This window comes from Oxyura jamaicensis, chromosome 21, assembly GCF_011077185.1.
Source record: "Oxyura jamaicensis isolate SHBP4307 breed ruddy duck chromosome 21, BPBGC_Ojam_1.0, whole genome shotgun sequence".
In the NCBI taxonomy this organism is placed as follows: domain Eukaryota; kingdom Metazoa; phylum Chordata; class Aves; order Anseriformes; family Anatidae; genus Oxyura; species Oxyura jamaicensis.
This window is the reverse complement of record NC_048913.1, coordinates 4,844,161-4,859,577: the sequence shown is the minus strand read 5'-3', so window position 1 is coordinate 4,859,577 and position 15,417 is coordinate 4,844,161. Positions and strand designations below refer to the sequence as shown.

At 40.3% G+C, this 15,417-nt stretch overlaps 1 protein-coding gene across 2 annotated transcripts in view; it reads right to left on the bottom strand.

Annotated features, from left to right (window-relative positions):
• The window catches only part of PEX14 (peroxisomal biogenesis factor 14), a 77,613-nt gene that overhangs the window by 32,895 nt on the left and 29,301 nt on the right, over positions 1–15,417 (bottom strand). For both annotated transcript variants that reach the window (XM_035344661.1, XM_035344662.1), the window contains one exon: positions 8,373–8,457. In XM_035344661.1, the coding sequence (XP_035200552.1) occupies positions 8,373–8,457 (85 nt within the window). The remainder of the gene's footprint in view (positions 1–8,372; positions 8,458–15,417) is intronic.

Below are 15,417 nucleotides of genomic sequence, written 5' to 3'. Positions count from 1 at the left end.
TGAAAGTAAATTCTCTGCAAAGTGTGGCTCTTCCTGCAGCAAGCAACTCCGAAAATCACACACGCTGCAGCATCAACAATTACAAAACAAGCATATCAAAGCAGTTCATGAACATAGTTAAGATAAATCTAACTATGTTGATGATGTGAAAGTGGTAATTAAACCCATTTTACAGACAGGCAAGCTGAGAACAGGTAACTTGCCCAAAGCCAAGCAAGCAGTCTTATCTCAGATCTTCAATGTCTGTGCTTAGATTGCAGCTACAAAGGTGACTTTCCTTTAGTACTCTACATTTACTTTCACTTAAAAAACATGATAAAGAAATTCTTAAATTTACAAGTCAGACTTAGGATGTGTGGGTTTTTTGCCCGTCACTAAGGTTAACAATTTCAGGACTCAGAATATAACTGACTATTTTAGCATCATCTTCCAGAATAGACTTCAACCCACTTTGCTGTAATCATATTGGTTTTTCAATGCTACCAGGAATGGAAATATTATTTTGACAGTAAACAAGGCAGATATGACTCAAAACCCACTCACTGAGCAATAGGAGTTAATTTTGCAAAGCCATTTTTAACGGCTCTTTTACATTACGTAGTTACTGTCAGATAGCCAAGTGAAGAGATACCATTAAGCTCATGACATTCTAATTATTTCTTAAAATTAAGCCTACAACTAATATTTTGGAGCGCACACAACTTCCCAGGAAGAAAAAAAGTCTGTTCCAATTTATCAATAATTCTCAAGCTACAAAACCACAGCAAACGTGATTCTGGACTTTTCACCGGAATCATGGGGAATTTCTGTGGCCCAAGAGAGGCAGGAGATGTAGCACACTGCCCACCCAATGTACTCTAAATGAATCACCTCTCTTGTTCTGCAGAGTATACATCTAAATGGTTCGAGATCACTGTCGGTTGAGCCCTATGTGAGAGAGGGAGGATGTTACCGCTAATGTAACTTGTACTCTCTGTTACAGAACACGTAAATGTGCATTTAGAAGACATCAAATTTGAGAGTCTCTCCCTCAATGGCTTCTTCACAATGTCAGTAACATCAAAGGGACGCCTCTTTTGTTGCATCTTCTCAGTCCTTCACACAGAAACCAAAGAAAAAGTCACTGAGATTTCCACATTTTCGATAACAAACAGCAGGGCTCGAATCAAAGCCCTTGCAAACAAACTTGCTTAAAGCACTATCCTGTGAAGATTAGTAAGTCTGAAGTCTTCCCTAACTTTTTTCTTCTCGCTTTAAACAAGCCGAGCTAGGACTTTTTCCCCTCATGTTCAGCAACATACTAACAGTTCAGAGCCAGCAGTCTAGCAGATTCAAACCCAACTTGCAAGCACAACAGTGCAAGATGACAAGCTTCTTGGAGCTACCCTGTAACAACAGTGGTGTATTGTCCTGCTGGTGCACTTCTATAGAGGATTTTTTTAGTTTCAAGTAGAGCTAGTCAACAAATGTCCAGCACAGCATTTTTTCATACAGAAAGTGCTCCTTCAAAAACAAACAACAAACTGTTTTGGAGAAAATAATTCAAAATCTCTTCTATTATCAATTACAATATAAAATACCCCAGCCTAATCAACACAGAGTGATCTGATGGATCAATAATATTTCATTTGAAAAAGTGAGATTTTAAATGTTAAACCCAATTTAACATAAAAACATTTAAAAACTAAGAATTTTCAGTGGGGTAGAAATGTATTGTTCAACCTAGTTTCTAGATACTATTGAGCTACAAAAACAATTGCTTTAAAACAATGAAACGTACACTGAGTACAATGCTCTTCTAAAATAAACTCATTTGTAAGCAAGTAGAGTTTCTATCAACACACAGATGCACACGTTTTCCTTAATCATCTGGCTACTCTAAACACTAACAGGTCATCACATGGTTAGCTATGCCTAAAGTTATAGCAGGTGTTTTTCTGCCCTCTCTTGAATCACTAGTGACTGGAACACGTCAAAGACGAGATATGAACTGATTTCTCCACGTGGATAGGGACTAAATAGCTTCCTTTTTCCAAACTTCCTTCCAAATCTTGAGGCTTTCTATCCATTATAAAGATTTCCTTCCAAAAACCTTGACCACTCCAAAGAATTAGCGTACCTGATTCCCCAGGACGTCCTAAGGTCAATCATTTGATCGCATTTTGTTAACAGTGTTGCTGCAGGTCTCTTTTGGGCACACAAGCCAAGAAAATCTGTAGAGTTCATGACAAGTTCAGATAACACAAGCAGTGGTAAAATTGATGGGGGAAAAGAGTCAGCATGATGAATAGGCTGGTGCCGAACAGCAGGTGACAGATATGTACACAGAAGACTGGCAGGAGAGAGAGACATCTCCTTCGCTGCAGATGGATGGAGAATCTCAATCACTTTCAGGAAGAAAAAAGAAGGCAACTAATACAAAATTCAGAACTGTGGCACTACTTTCTGGTTCACGAGCACATTTATTCTTCTGGATTATGAAACTCCAGCAGAGGAAGTCTGCCTCGTATGTTGAACATTACCAGCATTGGCTAAACGTAGCAGAGTGCCAGCAACGGCTGTGACGACTGATGATGCTGGTTGAGACAGGAACTGTTGGGAGTTTGTTAGCATTGAAAGCATTCATTCTCTGGGTCCCTAATGAGTTCCCTGAGGATACAACCAGATTTCCCCACTAAGGCAGGGTTGTATCGACCCAAAGCTTGGGGACGGGTGGCACCTAAAGAACAAACCGGTAGCAAGAACATGTGTAGGACATATTTTTCTTTAACTTAAGCAGAATATTATAAGGTACATTTGCTGTCTTTCAAAGTCATAAACAGAGGCCTAAGCATCTGTAGTAATTAAATATCCCATAGTGCTTTTCAAGAATCTTAGTAAATTTTTTACTCGGTAATTACTTTCTCTATCCCTAAAGCTCCCCCTGCAAGATCACTTAGATAAAGTATTCTTCATTTCCTCTCCTAAAAAAGATGTAATGATGTTAAACAGCCACTGTCCTCTACCTCAGAAGTGAAAGCTTTTCAGTGGAAAACATAGCAAGCTATTGATAACCCTATACACACCATCAAACGTGCTCGATGCAAATAGCTGCAAAGTTTCAGTGGTTAATGGGTACAATGTGCTCTAAGATTCTCAAATGAAAAGCATTATGAAAATGTAGAATGCACTTTGACTTTCCTTTAACCTGTACAATCATTTCCGTACATCTACACAAGCTGTTAGATGTACTCTGTGCTGCCTGAACACCTGTTCCAAACTCCTGTACTAATCGGAAAGCACACCCTGCCTGGTTCTAGTTACGGAGTGGACTTTCAGCGCTGAAGTACTCTGTTCTAGGTGCTTAATACACTAAGTGCATTCTTGCCATTTCATTTTTGAATCAATACCTGAATTCCAGGTCTCACTTGCAGCTTTGCATGTGCAAGTGATGAGGTCTACCCAGGCACGAGCACAGAACGCTAATGAGACAGCTAGAGAACAAGTTACCCTGTCTGCAAGTGCAAAACAGGATAGGTGCTCACTCACACTACCGGTTGTGCAGTGAAGTCAGGTCTTCGCTCCTTTTCTTCACCATCTCTTAAATCCATATCCTGCCAGCATGTTTGAAGAGAAGGGCAAGTCACCTAGCATTCCTTGAATAGTTTACACTTCTGGCCTAATCACACATTCTTTTTTTCAAAACTGGTCATTTCTAGAGAAGAATGAGGTTTGGAGGGCTCTTGCACTTGGCCCAAATACTCGACAGCACAGATTACCAACTATATTTTTTGCATGAATTGTCACTGGACTCTATTGGCTTGCGTTGTATTTTCTGCTCTACAAAAAGCTTTATAAAAACTGTTCGAGCTTCACTGAGACATGTTAAAGAATTAATTACAAAGTAAGGCTGAAGGAGAAAATTAATTTTGGAAACACAAGAGGTTACTTTTCTTTTCCTCCCTTTTCTGGAAGTGGGGGAGGAAAGTTATTTTCATCTTCATGCTGGGGGCAGAAGCTGGGAGCTGTCCAGTCGATAACCTGGCCATCAGAACAAGGTTTGTAATTAAAAGGTCAGTGACCTGGAAAGCTAGGGCCTCACTCTCCGGGCTTCTCAGTAATGATGGCGCTATTAAATTAAGACTGTTATGAAATCAATGCTAAAAAAGCTTTCATGGTAACGAGATTCCATTCAAGGACATGCAAACTGCCTCATGAAATGGACTTAAATTATAAAAAAAGAAAAGTAATAAAAGAGGGTTAAATTGAAATCTGCTGAAGAATTTACTTCCTTTAAAGCCCTCCAGCAGTAGGCTGTGCCCCCTTTTCTCAGGTCCTCAAGGTGATCCACCTTGGTTTTTTTGGCAAAGAGGAAAAGACAGGGGTTCGACTTCCAAGAATGCAGACTACAGAAAGAAGACGAAAATTCAGCTGGTTTTCTACTGGAGATTCTGGGGCTGATGGCATTTGTTTCCAGGGAGTCAAGTATCTTTGAGCTCTGACTGGAAGGGGCATGTAAAATTAAATTATTTATTCATCTCTTCAGAAATCACCACAGCCTGACAGCTTGACAGTGGCATAATTTTCTGGAACTCTGATGCACTGCAAAAAGCTGTGCGAGACCCAAAAGAAAGCGTTGTGTAGTAACTCCCTTCCTATCAGCCAAAGTACTGAAACAGATTAATAGACACAGGACGGAAAAAGACAAAGACAACAATTCCAGCAGCCTGCAGCACATCTCACCAAGCAAGAGTCTGATTGCTTTGGGAAGCATGCAGCCTGTTGTGTTACATATACAGATAATATATAAATATACGTGCATACATTCATACAAAGGACAAATCCAGGTACCAGCACCCCGAATAATGAAGCTCCACGTGTACTGTGCACTTCCACCCCGACTCTCTGTCTTGCCAGAAGTTACGGATTCAGAGTACACAGAATTAACAAACCACATGAGTTACCGGATGGGTAGCTGAGCAGTACAGGACATCTGAGGCACAACAGTTAGATGACAGACACATTTCCACAAGGGTTTAAACCCCACATGTTGTCTAATTACTCCCAAGGCGCCGCTGATTCTGTGGCATGTCATCAGCAGAATCAGCGAGTTGGACAAAAAACAAACAGCATCTTTTTTTCCTTTCTTTTCTTTCAGATACTCTGAAGGGAAACAGCTGTTTTTCCCTTCATCTGAAGAAGTTCATGATAAAAAGGAGGAAATGTCATAAATTACACAAAATGCCAGTGTAAGCTTCAAAGAAAATGATAAATGATTCTAATAACTTCATGTTTCTCATTAATGCCTCTGTATTTGGGAGTTTAAAAGTGCTTAAGACAACACAGAAATCTCATCCAACTTTTGAAAGACCTTTTCACAAATTCAGGACACCCTCATTCTCCCAACTGTCATCAACAAATTCATCCCAGGTTCCTGAGAGCAGTTTAGCAACCCCCTGACCTGTGAGCACCCAGGGAAGCCTACTTTCAGCTGCTGCAACTCCTGTTTCACAACCAGCCCCAGTCCGACTGATGATCCTGAAATACCTTTCATCTCCTACTGAACCGAAATGTATTAAGAACCTCAGTTCCTATATTGAAGAGCATTAAAAGAAAATAAAATTTGATTGGCATTTTTAGGAAAGAGATGCTTATAAAAAAAAAAAAAAAAAAGAGAAGAAAATTATAATTCAAGGTGGAACCATCTCTGTAAGTCTCAGAAGTGGAATTGCGGGACCCAAAAGCTCACCCACAGGTAATGCTCCAGTTCTGTTCCTGTAGGCTACAACGGCTGTAGCTGGGATACAGGGAGGCTGCTGTAGGGGCAGGACACCTAGTCTATTCCTTCGGTGTTCCCAGACACCGGCCTCCCTACAGCAGCAGCTTTTACCCAGACCCAGTGGGCAGTCAGAGACCTCTCCTGCAGGGTTCCACAAAAGTAACTACAAAAAGCAAGTTCATACATGGTGTACATCTAACTAGAGATATGAAAATTCTTCAGTGATCCACAAAAGATCAAAGCTCTCTTCTGCAAGTTCTGCTGGAAGTAGCCTGGACTGAAGAAACAACAAGGGTACCTCTGTATAATTTCCTACAACGTTATTTTAATAGAAACTCTTAGAATGGAAACAGTTGCTGTACAGAAAATGCTTTTTTTTTTTTTTTTTGACTGACAGTGAGGACTTCTCTAGCAGACAACACAACTTTCTCTAAAATGGGGATAAATGTTGACATTGGGATGACAATGACTGTATATCCGAGCAAAGCAGGAACAGCCTACCAAACCGTACGATCCCCATTTACCCAGGACTGGATTTAGCCACAACACCTAGGTTGCAGGAAAAATTGCCCCCATCTGCTACAGCACGTGCATACAATAACAGTACGGACCCTCTGCTCTCAAGTACTGGACAGAGCTCACGTTGTGAGCTCAGTGGTCAGATTCCATACGGCCGTATTTCCAAAGACCGCTGGGTACAGGCACTACTGGACCCTGCTCCTTCCTATCTCCTACTGTTGAGTTTTCAAACAAATAATTAGCACAAAGGGAAGGAGGGCTAATTAACAAACAGGAACAAACAAACAGCTCTACCAAACCATTTCTGCTCTTTAGTAATTATTAGCCAAGTAATTCATAAGAAGTATTAGTCAGGCCACAGTTTCTCTCTGCCTCCATCTCCCCACCCTTCCTCTTCTCCCAGTCAGGGATTTATTAAAATTAAACAGATTAGATGGAGCTCCTGATACTAAAAACTGTTCAGCGAAGCCTGCGGTGGGGAAGTGCAGAGCAAACACCAGAGACATTTGTCTCTAAATTGCTCTAAATACCTTCTGCAAATGAAATTCTAACCCAGCTGTGTTGAGAGAGAAAATGAGGAATAACTGGTCATTGTCAGCACAGGAGAAGATCAGGCAGTTATAATATTGCACGATATACTGGGGGCTAAGGATCTCTCGGCAACAATAGATTTTGTATCAGGTTACCCCGGGTAATCAGCACAGCTTTTAGGCTCAGCTTTCCCTTGCTTCATTGCTTCGATGATAGAGTTGAAATCCCCAAGCTTTTATGATTAATTACTCCCCGTAGGTCCACATATTTCAAGGAAAAACTCATGGAGCACGGCGGCCAACAGGCTCCAAATTTTAATGCCATCCTGATGGCAGGGCAGGGCAAGCAACGTACCTAACTATGTGGCTGGAATGCTCTCTACCTGGCGCTAGGACAAGCAGTCAGACGAGCGCATTAAAACTGATGTACCCATGAACTACTTGTCATGACAGCATTGCTGAAACACAAGACTGCGCCATTGCCTTCTCGGTCCTTTGCTATTCAAGATGAGCAGAGTGGTGTGTGTACTTAAACTCTCCTCATGACATTGGGTCTCAGGCATCTCAATAAACAGCTCATATCCTCAAACTTATTCATGTATTTCATAGGCTTTGCTACTTTTAAAGCCCAAGATCTTTAGCTTTAGAATTTGATATACTCTGAAGTGCTCATGACTTCACTGTTTAAGTGGGTCACTCCCCTCTGAAGTTTGGAGTTTATATTTTCAGTATCATTCCAAGTGCTTAAAGTGCTCCACAGCGCATGTAATTAACTCCAAGGTACGATTGTCCTTATTATTTACATCTTATATTAAAGATTTAAGCAATAGGGTCCTAGAAAGGTAGCACAATATGGAAGGCAGCATAATATGAAGTGAACTTCACCTGAAATGCACTTTAAGTTGTTGAACAAAACTTTATATAGAAGAAAAAAATAAACAAAAGGTAGTTCCTTTATAAATCAGAAAATAAAATAAATTCTCAATAGGCAATGCAAAAAGTATGTTCCACCTGTCTAAGACGATATAGGATTTGTCAGGATCTGTTCTTTCTCTGCTATAGAAAAGGACTAAACTCAGTCAGTAATTTACCATTTCAGCCTGAAAGTCAGGTTGACCCCAAGCTTAACCTTACCCTGATCTTGTTTACTTTTACAAAGTCCTTCGCCCTTAATTCCTCTCCCTAGCTCTCTTCAGAAACAATCGACCTTTTCACCTAGAAGTTGGTCATTCTAAAGCCAACATCACGAAGACTAGAACTGGCCAACCATTCCACAGCTCTAAACCATACTCATCTCAGAAAATGTGCAATAACAGTTAACGTGAGAACTTCCAATGTGTCTTCTGTGTTCTACAATTCCACATCTGGTGCCAATATTGCTCTAGTCAGTATGGAAGAAAAGAGTGGTATTTCTTAAAACTTTTTTTTTTTTTTTTTTTTTTTTCCTCAGATAGACTACCTGCTTTGTTCTTAGAATCCAATTTTCCATAGAAATACTTCTTGGCTTTAACCCTAACTCAAACTTCCTCATTATCACTGAGACCACAAACTTAAAGAGCCCATACCTTTCTTCTTCAGAAATGCTCTTCTGGTTGCAATAGGACTTTGGCGGACTCGTGGATTCTGTAAAAACTTCACTGCTGTCACAATCTGATGAGGGTAGGAGGATTGGAGAAACAGAAGAGAGAAAAAGATCGAAGTTAGGAATGGTCAAATTCCTATTTTACATTATGCATTTTGTACTGCAAAGAAGGCATCGAATCTAACACATGGAGACAGTCTGGAGTTGACACAGATCCAACTTTCAGAGATGGTTCAACAATCATCAGTGTTTGTGGCTAAACTGTAATCAGCAAATTACGGTATTTCAACCTAGAAGTTTCTGTTTGAATAGCTCTTACAGCAGCTTGACCTGTACAAAAATCTCTGTTAAGGTTCTCAGAAGTTTCCGTCATTTACAGTGATCTTCTTACCTAAGTTGGCTCCTATAGTTGATGTCAACCTTGAGACATCGCATGTGATCTGCAACAGTAGACTCTTACTAGGAAGAATGAATGATTCCTTTCTTTCTGACTTAAAGTTCCCTGCGAATTCTCAGAGATTAAGGCCTTTTGTGCCATCATTCCAACTTACTGTCAGCAATAAATAAACCTCAGCTTGTCCTGACTGGAAAAGAAGCAACTTCCCGTGTTGTGGATCACACAACAAAAATATCAAAAAAGTCACTTCTCATGACATAAGTGGGCTGGTGAGTGGTTACTTTATGTTCCGCTCTGGTAGAAATCACAGATCATTTTTGTCTAATGACCGACTTCCTCTACGTGCTTCTTTAAGGTGTCATAGCACTTAAAACAAACTCACTTATCCAAACAAAGGATAAAGTCTGGGATAACACTGAACGGCATCAGCAACAATGGCACCGGTTTTTCACATTAGGATTTAGTGCCAGTGACAGGTATTTCCTTTTTTTGTTCGTGTGGTAGGTCAACTTGCCACATACCCTCCTATATTGTTACACACATCATTACATGCTGCTGCACTGGTGAAAAACAGCTGATTTGATTTACTTCTGTACAAAAGCATCTGTTCTGATTGTGGCATCGGGGGGAATAATTTGCCTAAAGCTAACAGCACGTAGGAGATGGACACATCTACGTGAACTACTAGAAGAGATGACTTCCTTCCTCTCTAGTTAAAAATAACCATGCATAAACAGGGAAGAGGTTTTTCTCCCCAAACAGAGGCCTATGCCTTCTCCTAAAATGGCGGCATATCGCAGGCCCATGTTAGGTAACTCTTGAAGAGTTTTACTTCACTTTCAGAAATTCAGTTCCGAAAAGGTTTTCAAAAATTTTCACAGCAGAAAAAGAAAGACAAAATAGCATCACTATTGAAATCACCAAGTTTCATTTTGTGTTTGAATCAAAGCCTTCGAATATGCATTTCTGGTCAGAGAGCAAAGTTCTGATGGGTTTAATGGCACTTTCAATGTACTCCTCGGTGCATTCCATCAATGTTTTTTTTTTTTTTGTTTTTTTTTTTTTTTTTTAAATTGCATCTCTTATTTCTTTAAATACATTAATCAGGCTAGTGTAGGCAAAACGGATCCATTGGACAATGCAATAAACATGAATTATCATCTATCCAACACGCATAATGGCTTAAAAATACATAATAGCAGGTGTAGTTTAAATGATTAGTTATTACACCTGTGGTGGGTCTGATTCAATTGGGGAAAATCATCTTTAATAGGTTAAAAGGTTTAGATCACCAGGCTTCCCTTAAAGTGGCTGTAGAGAGGGTATGATGGAGTACGCTGTCATTACTAATTCATTTAAGAAAAACATGGGGGATACAGCAAAGAACAGCATAAACGAGCGAATCCAATTTAAACATCAGGTAAAGCAGAAAACACCTTTTAAAAAAGCATGATAAATGAATTTGGAAGAGAGATGAAATTGACATATTTATTTTAACGGGAATTTGACAAAGTCCCGGCACACTTCGAAGTTGGGAGAATAAAATGAAGGGGGTATTTTTCATTCTTTTCCTTTTCTTATTTTCCTTCATTTTTTTCTTAAGTTTACATTCAGTAATTTTAAACCATAAAACACTACAGCAAAATACCCCACATAAAGTACATTTTGGTCTCATTTATGTGCACTTGATCTCTCTCCGGCTGAAACGCAGGTGACAGGCAAATCACATATTTAAACAGTGCTGATATTGCTACACCAGATGCAGAAATATGAAGCACACAAACTAATAACTTTAAGGTAATATGCTGAATAAGAAAGATGCCCAAACGAGCAGACCACCAGATATGCGAACATATCAAAACCACTTTCCCTCTAACAATAATTACTTGTTTGTTTCTTCAGGAACTCCTCAACACTCCCTCCCACATTTAGTGAGCGAGAGACACAGACACAAAAGGCCTGCAGACCTGAAATCCTGCAAGCTCTCATATTTAATTATCACTTTTTAAGCATAAAAAAAGCCTGTAAGAAATAAACAGTATTTTTCATTGTGCTATTTTAATCACAACCCTTTTAACGTTTTATTGATTCTAACTCTTTATTAAAACTTATTTTTGCCTTGCAAAAATGTAAACATTTCAGTAGTAAAATTCACTCCAAAATAAACTTCTATTTTATCTCTTCCCTGCATCATTTCCTGCATTATTCACAAAGTTTTTAATCTTAAAACAAAATAAAATTACAGGCAATAACAAACTTCATAAAAAAAAAAAAAAAACATTTACTCCTCTTTCAAATAATCCCACGTTTTTCATATTCGTGTTTTCATTTTTTCCTGTAGGATGAGCTGATACTTCATTTCTGTAATTCATCTTGTATACGTGAGCCAATCTTGAATACTTACGAACCAATTTTGGCCGCGTCAAAACGCTAATATTTTCAACAAACATACCCAAGAACGTTCCTACCTTCTATGGATCATTTTCTTTGCACAAACAAGGGCAACTGTAGTCCATAATTAAAATTAAAAAAAAAAAATAGAAAAAGAAAAAGGAGGGGGGGAAGATGAGAAGAAGACTTTGCAATCCTATGTATAGCTGAAAAAAATCATGCAGCAAATAGCAGTCTGACTCAGCTGGTAACATTGTTCTGTACTATTTCTGTTGCATTTGTAACACTTCTCCAAATTTTTCTAGTATTAGGACACTGCCAAATAATGTGCATTGTATCACTGCTCTGATTCTTAGATTGCCAGAACACACTGGCCAGCAAACTAGTTTTATCTAGCGGATCGGTTACATATTTCTCTTCGTGAAAGATAACATATTTGGGGTTTGAAAACCGGTTAATTCCATAAACTTGCTATCCCACCAGCGCTTCCCCTGCAGTGACATGGCAGGCAAAGACGTAGTTCTGGGTGGTGGTGGGTGGAATCCCGCGGCAGGTCTTGTCCTCCAGTTTGATTTTAGAAGATGAATGCTACTATTCATGGATTATATTTGAGTCTGGCCAAATTACATAAATTCAGGCTAAATATTCTGTTTCAATGTCAAAGATATAAACGGAGACAAGAACTTTATTGCAGAGGTTGTGGGAGTGCAGCAGGCTGGTGAAATTCTGGGCCAAAGCACGGCACTTGGACGTTATAGGCAAGGTCCCTCATTTCTAATTTCCCTCCCTTTTGTGTTAATGGGGAAGGTAAAGCCAGCCTTATTTCTTGATGTGCTCAAGACTGCAGGAAAGCAGCCTAAGCTACTTTATCAGTTACTAGCATTAGAAAAAGAAACCTTCAAATTTTAAATGCAGTGCCAAATGCCCACTTTCTGCCATCTCAAAAAAATAAAAAAAAATAAAATAAAACCACCCTCATCACTAAAAGCTCCACAGGATTTGGTAAAAGAGGTCCACATGGAGAAGAGAAGCAAAAGCCACTGGGAGTGCAGCCAGTAAGAGCTCTAATAGATTTCCTAATACTGGGAACCCTCTGTAGGTTATTACTAAACAGCATTTGTTGATAGACTGAGACTTTGAGATGACCTGTGATGTAAAGGTTGGGTCTGAATTATACGTTGCAAGGGCTGGTATTTTGTCTTTCTGAGTGGATCTGTATCTGTTTAAATGCAACACTTCTTTTCATTAAGCAGAGGCGGCACAGGCCATGAACTATGCGCAGACAGTTTACATTACATGTGCGGAAGCAATCAACGCTGGCAATATACATGACGTATGTAAAAGAAGTTGGAATTAATTTTTTTCCCAGTGTATTAAAAAATAATAATATGGCAGTATCAACAAACACTCAACCTATTTCAGCCAGAGCAGAAGGCCACAGCTATAGGGCAAATGGAACTGATCAATATATTAGCCTACAGCAACACCCCCTCAGTGTACGGCTGTATGTTCGCAAGGCTCAGAAGATTAAATTGTCTGTGAAAGGTTTCTGCACTCCTACTCCAAAGGAGATACCCAGAATCCTGTTAACAAGCATCAGGCTAAAGCCAACTTACGTTTTAACAAGGGCTGACTTAAAAGCTTGGCACTGCGACGAACACGAGAAGCCCTTCGAAGAGAAATGCTGTGTTTTGGTAAGAAAGCAGTGCTCTGTCAGGACTAACTTGACAAATATGGTTAGCGGTGGCACACGGAAATAGTTGCAAAGCAGCTGTTAATCAGGGAAACACATCATAGAACGCTGATGCCAGCACTCGTGAAAAAATGCAAGGGGCTAATTATGAAGCCATATATCTCACTAAAGAGGCGCTGCGCCTCGCGATTGCAGGCAGAGCGCTCGGAGCCGGGGTCCTGGGACACCTCGCAGCGCTAGTGCCAGCGTGTTCCTCCCGGCCAAGCCTCGTCCCAAACCCACCGGCCTGGGCCCCCGCATGCCCAAGTGATGCTTCCCAGAAACAGCAGGTCAGGAAGGGGAGGCAAAATAGGAGCTTCAAAGCTCCTAGGATTTCATTGAAATCTTTGTGAAAAGGGACAGAATCAGGGATTTATTTCTGGTGTGAGAGGATGTTGAGAACGACAAAGTTTGTGCAGAGAAAAGTTTTTAAATGGAAAAAAAAAAAAAAAAAAAAAAAAAGCCCTCACGTAAAGCAGAGCGAAGAAAAAATGAATACATTTTAAAGCAAGATTCACAGGAGTCAGAACCAGAAAAGAACAAAGGCAAGGAAGGAACAAGCTTCAAACCATACCTGAAATTAAGAACCCAGAACTACAAGAGTACAGAGCAGCAACCAAAAAAGGGCAATAATAACTAAAAAGGAAAAATCCCAGGTGCCGAGAACTCTGACTGACAGTTGTATGAATGAAACCTAACTCAAAATCACGAGTGTTGCAGCAAGCAGACAAAAGGCAGGAAAACAAATTCCAGCCGTGAATTCGCCACCCGATTTTCACGAAGCCTTGAAAGAACGAGGTTCCCGAAAGCGAACCCGAACGTGAGCTGGGGGCAGGTGAATTTCCATCCAGCAGCGAGGAGGCAGCGGGTGGCAGGAGGAATAACCTTGGGCTGGCGAGCGGGTGCTAGCGCGGAGCCAGGACTCCCCCTAGCCGAGGCGGGCGCGGGCGGCGGTGCTGAGAGGCAGGCTTCAGCGGCGGAGCCCAAATTAAGTGTTTTCACTCAGTGGAAATGAAATGTTTTGCAAGATGAAACAGAAAGAAAATTGAGGTTTTAGGTAATTACTAGTTGGCATTTACATATCACAGGCTGGTTCAACACCTATTCATTTTCCTCTTTTATTTTCAATTTTTTAAAATTGCTCATTAAAATGAACACATGACAGGGACGGGGGGAAAAATTACTCTTCCTCTTTTTCCCGAGGACTACAAAATCCAGATCTACTTTAAATACATTTATCTATAATTATCACATACAAAAAAGCCTTACTTAATTTACATTAATAGGGTGACCAAAAAAAAAAAAATTTTGATAAAAGCCAGAAAAAAAAATCCCAAGCTGAGCTGTCTTGGTGTCATCTTGTTGTGCCTACTTGGCTCCAGGGACGGCCCCCGCGCAGCCGAGACCCCTGCACTCCCTGCGCGTGCGGGAGCGAGCGGGGAGGCAGGCGCTGCAAAGCCCCGATGCCATCCCTCCCGCCCCGCAGGTTAGCTCCCGGGGCACGCTTTCAGCTGCTTTCTTTCCCTCCAACACACTTTCCCCCCCATTTCCTCTGCTATTCTCGCTCTGAAGGAGTGACTCCACGTAGTCCCCGTCCTCGGATTCTTTGTTCCAGGAGGCACTTCGCGTTTCCTCCAGCTGTTCGGAAAGGCATGACCTTTCCACCTTCTTTATTCACACAGAACCAGTCTTTCCTCACATAACCTCACCATTTCCAGGGATCCTGATCTGCAGCTTGAATGAGCTTCACAGTCCCTCCAAGCTCTGTGGCCTCTCCATCCAGATTCCCATTGTTCAGTTAAATATTTCCCATGCGTACCCCTTAATTTTCCTGCACCCTCCAGCTTTTTTAATTTTAACCTTGTGAAAGTCTTATTTAACCCCACGCTGCATTCGAGGATACAATTTGTATGAAAAATGCTATATAAAATAAAGTTTTATTGTATCATATGTTAAGGACATAAAACATCCCTGATAGAAGTGTACAGGAGCTGACATGATAGACTAATATATTTTAAGGTCTATTGTGTAAATATGTATTTAGGGAATTCTAAAGCATGGTATTATTGACCCAAGTCTCTCTTAAAACACAATGATATATGGAGTGAAAGCCCTTATGAAAAGTAGCAACTTCGTCTGTGTAGTAGTCACCTTTCAGAGTGAAATATCTCTGCCATCTTCAGTTTCTTCTGATTCAATTTAAAACATAGCGGACATCCTGATAAAATTCCTCTCTTTTTATCAGAAATAATGCTCATTGAAGTAATACTTCCATGCCTAAAACTCAAGAGAAGAAGAAACCTTTGCCCATGCTTTAAAAGAAACGTACAATATTTATACACAGAGAGAATGTGCTCTGTATTCTTTTAATTCCAACAGGAATACAGCTCCAAATGAGACACCGTAACACCAGGCTTAAGGCCACACAGACTGTTACAGGCAAGTGATAAATGCTAGAAAAACACCTTGCAGGAAGCATTAGCAGAACAGCAAACCTTAGCTTAAGCT